Source organism: Gracilinanus agilis, chromosome X, assembly GCF_016433145.1.
Source record: "Gracilinanus agilis isolate LMUSP501 chromosome X, AgileGrace, whole genome shotgun sequence".
NCBI lineage: Eukaryota > Metazoa > Chordata > Mammalia > Didelphimorphia > Didelphidae > Gracilinanus > Gracilinanus agilis.
The window spans coordinates 61,371,169-61,372,283 of NC_058136.1; the positions used below are offsets into that span (position 1 = coordinate 61,371,169).

General features: G+C 60.7%; 1 protein-coding gene across 1 annotated transcript in view; it reads right to left on the reverse strand.

The window, feature by feature from the left end:
- ARR3 (arrestin 3) overlaps positions 1-901 on the reverse strand; it is a 7,456-nt gene extending 6,555 nt beyond the window's left edge. Inside the window, exons 1-4 of the mRNA XM_044682583.1 lie at positions 885-901; positions 641-671; positions 444-504; positions 231-275 (exon numbers count right to left, since the gene is read on the reverse strand). Of these exons, the coding sequence (XP_044538518.1) occupies positions 231-275; positions 444-504; positions 641-671; positions 885-901 (154 nt within the window). The remainder of the gene's footprint in view (positions 1-230; positions 276-443; positions 505-640; positions 672-884) is intronic.
- Between the last annotated feature and the right edge of the window lie 214 nt (positions 902-1,115).

Sequence of the window (1,115 nt, forward strand, 5' to 3'; positions counted from 1 at the left end):
GGGGGGGGGGGGGAGGGCAGCATGGATCCCCATCCCTGACTTGAAAGATATAGACTTAAGAACAAGAAACACATACACAGAGGCACATGTGAGCTCTCCCTCCCTCTCTCCCTCTGCCTTCCTCTCTCTCCCTCTCCTTGTCTCTGTCTCTGTCTGTCCGTCTCTGTCCGTCCGTCTCTGTCCGTCTCTCCCTCACCCCCCCCCCATACACACACACGTACAGAGTGTACCTTTTTGATCTTTCATGTACTCAGGATCAACCAGGACGACACCATCTGTGGGAGTGGATGAGATGCCTGGGGAGGGCTGCCCCTGGGAGGGACCTCCTCTTACTCCCTACCCAGCCTGACCGAGCCCTCCACCCTCATTTAGGGCCTTCGCTCCAGGCTCCCCGCCTCCACACCATAGACGCCAAGGTCTCGGGCCATCTGGAGATCACTGACCGATGGGTTCCACTGAGTCTCCGTGGTCCACAAAGTCCCGTTTCCCCAGGTAGATGGAAAGCTGTTAGAGGAAAAGCCCCCCCCCCGTAATTGTCCAACTCCCCTGGGCCCTGCTGTCTCCCCGCTCCCACCGTGGCCCCTGTCCCCAGACCTCCGTGGGCTCGCTCGCTCCCTCCAGCTGGCCTCGAGCCTCTCACCTTCCCATCGGGGCAGGTCTTCTTAAACACCCTGGGGAGTAGCAGAGAGGAGGGGTTATGGGCAAGTGGGGTTCAGGGGGAGGGAACGGTTGCTGCTGGAATCGGGGGAGACGGCAGTGGGAATGCTCTGGGAGTCTGGCAGCCGCCTCCTCTATGCTCACAGCAAGCAGTGTTTGGAGGACAGCCAGGTTTGGGGACTTGGAGCAGGGGGTGGTCATGGGAGCGTGAAGGGTGGCTTCCTCACTTGGAACTGGTGGCCATGGCCTGGCTTGGGCTGGAAGTCCCGCTGCTTAGTAGCTGCGACTCCCTGGCTGTGCAGCGTTGGGCAGATCACTCCTCTCTGGGCTGCAGGTTCCTGAGCTATAAAAATGAAGAAGGGGTTCGCCTCGAGAGAGAAGGCTTTGGCCAGTGGGCCCCAGTGTCGGTGCCTGCCTCCCGGCTCGGTGCTCAGGGGATGCTCCCCAAGCGGTTGACC